The sequence below is a fragment of the Cygnus atratus genome, chromosome 9 (assembly GCF_013377495.2).
Source record: "Cygnus atratus isolate AKBS03 ecotype Queensland, Australia chromosome 9, CAtr_DNAZoo_HiC_assembly, whole genome shotgun sequence".
NCBI classification, from domain to species: Eukaryota; Metazoa; Chordata; class Aves; order Anseriformes; family Anatidae; genus Cygnus; species Cygnus atratus.
In genome coordinates this window covers 12,455,930-12,458,481 of record NC_066370.1, presented here as the reverse complement: position 1 = coordinate 12,458,481, position 2,552 = coordinate 12,455,930, and the positions used below count along the sequence as shown (strand labels likewise).

The 2,552-nt window shown below is 45.7% G+C and overlaps 1 protein-coding gene across 1 annotated transcript; it reads right to left on the bottom strand.

Annotated features, from left to right (window-relative positions):
- Positions 1–1,063: 1,063 nt before the first annotated feature.
- Positions 1,064–2,089, bottom strand: GPR148 (G protein-coupled receptor 148). The gene has a single exon (XM_035544954.1). It carries the CDS (start codon positions 2,087–2,089, stop codon positions 1,064–1,066), a length of 1,026 nt encoding a protein of 341 aa, XP_035400847.1.
- Between the last annotated feature and the right edge of the window lie 463 nt (positions 2,090–2,552).

Genomic DNA, 2,552 nt, shown 5'->3' with positions numbered 1-2,552 from the left:
CCCCACAAGCAGCTGCATTAGCAGACTGGGGAGATCAGCAAACCGTGGAGTGAGGAGAGTAACCAGCACTTGGGGAATGAGGGGAGAGGGAGAGAAGCAGGAACCTCTCAAACAGGCTGCATCGCCAAAAACACCTCGTGCAACCAGACACTGATCTCCTGGCTCCTGCTTAGTGCCATTCTTCAGATGAGTGTGAAACACCCCAAACACACAAACAGCACTTTTTGGGTATTGCTTTAAGTACAGAGAAGGCTGAGAGAGTCTGCAACCTGGCAGCACTGGCAGGGACCCGGCAGGGACCCGGCAGGGACCCAGGGCTCTGGGCTGAGCCTGGCACCCCGCGGCAGGCACTGCCTACTTGCCCCCTTGCCACCTGCTGCTCCTGCTCATCTTTCCTCACCAAGCTGCCCGACAGACACTGATCAAAGATGACTTCCCATCAAACTGAGATTTCACAAAAACACAGTGTTTTGCACATTGTCAGACAGAAACCATAAGGCAGAGAGTACACTAACACACTGCCTGAGGTGAAGCACAGTGTTTCACTGAGTACGGCAGTTTCCAGAGGCATCTTTCATGACGTGTTACAGAACAGAACAGTGGCTACTAACCTTGCACAAATACACCATGAATGAAAAAAATAGCTGCTCTGCTCACAGTACATTTGTTCGGTTAAGAACCCTGTCTCCTGTAGGCAGTGCTGCCAAGAGACCTGCAGTTACCCCCTTTGCTCTGCACCCATTTGCTTTGCACCATCTATTTTTCATTTTCTATTTTCCAGGAAGACATCTGCCATGGATGGATGGAAATGATCCTGACTCACCACGTCCTCCAAAATACGCTGCCCTCCCACATCACAACAAAGCATAGTATTTTGTCCAGGGCAACATCTGCTGTAATCCCAACTGTGATGTGATGAAAGACTTGTGCCCTTCTGGCACCAAGGAGGCAGAGTGATCAGCCCACATCTCACACTTGCAAAAGAAGCAGAGTGATTTCCACCAGGCTTGCACGCTAACAAGTTAAGGACAGCTCTTCTGTTGTAGCTGTCCTCTGCGTTGCCTCAGGATGGTGATGGAGCAGGTGACACCAGGTGAAGATGCTTACCTCTGACAATGGATTTGAGAGATGCTGAGATCTCTCTGTATCGAAGTCCATATAGAAAAGGGAACAAAACTTTAGGCAGAATCATCAGGACATTGCAGATTGTCAGGGAGACCCAGATTCCTGTCTCCAGTCCAATGACAACGTTAACGTACAAGAATGATTCTACAAAAAGAACCAAGAATGGAGAGAAATAAAAGAACAACACAGTGTTGTGCATTAAGAATGTCACACTGGCTCTGGAACAGATGCTCTCCCATATACCTGATTGCCTGGTTTTAAAATAAAGAATAGCATAGCAACAAAATATTAGAGACAGGAAGAGAAAGATAACCGTAGCAGACAGCCAGAAACAGAGTTTCACAGCATCAGTCCCACTCAGAGTTAATATTATTATTAGTGGAATTGAGCACATTTCCAGGACACAGGGCACAAAGTTGTGAGTGCTGGATAGCACCAAGAAGAAAATCCCAGGGAGAACCCCTGAACAGATCCATAGCAATACAATCACTTTTTTTGTTCGTGAAGAAGGCAAAATAGTAACGTAGCGCAAAGGAAACAAAATAGCTATGTACGTGTCCAAGACTATGGCAGCAGCTGTGAACAGTCCCCCGCAGTAAGCCACTGCCAGCAGAAATAACTGTAGAACACAGGCTTCCTTTGGGAGACTTACGTGTGCTGCGCTGAGAGTAGCTGACAGCGTGTAGAACAAAAGGTATATCAGATCACAAAGCAAAGCATTCCCCAGCAGCATGTACCTCGTTTCCTTTCTGATGCTAAACCTAGAGAAGATCACAAACAAGATGGAAGGAATAATGAGGACACCTGCCACGAGGCAGACAACTGGAGGAATTAAAAACATCTTCATGTTTGTGTCTTGTGGGTTGAGAGCCCATTCCTCCAGCAAGTAGTACAAAGAAGCTTCATTCAAATCTGAGGAGCTGTTGGACGTGGTCTCCCGGAGGAGGTTTGCAGTTGCATTCATTCTTGTCGTCGAACCACAGAGAAAGAAGTTCATTTTCTTAGGATTTGGGGATGATTGTCCGACTTGGAGAAAAGCAAGATCTTCTATGCTGAGTCCTTAGACAGGCAAATGAAGCAGAGGATGCAAATGCCTTTGGAAGCAAAGTGATTTCCTTAGCCAATTTGACCAGCTCTTCTCAAGGACAAGCTGAAACTTGTAAGCAAATTCTGTGGTCCCAAAAGATGTTTTTGCCTGAAGTGGAGACTTTCTTTTCTTTCTGCAAAATCTAATGTTTAGAAGAGAATGAAGCCTTGTGGGCTTTAGAAAAAAAAATCTAATCCCTCAGCTAGCTCTTTGATGAGAAATGAACGAGTTGTTCATTATCAGTAATTTGGGTTTGAGCTCATCGCATTATCACTCCAATGAAGCAGATGGAATATTAGCTCAATTAAACAGATGTGAAATGATACAGAACAACATTCCA

Bases quoted from the DNA above. Each gene is read 5' to 3' on its own strand.
- GPR148 (XM_035544954.1), bottom strand. From the start codon at position 2,089: ATGAATGCAACTGCAAACCTCCTCCGGGAGACCACGTCCAACAGCTCC.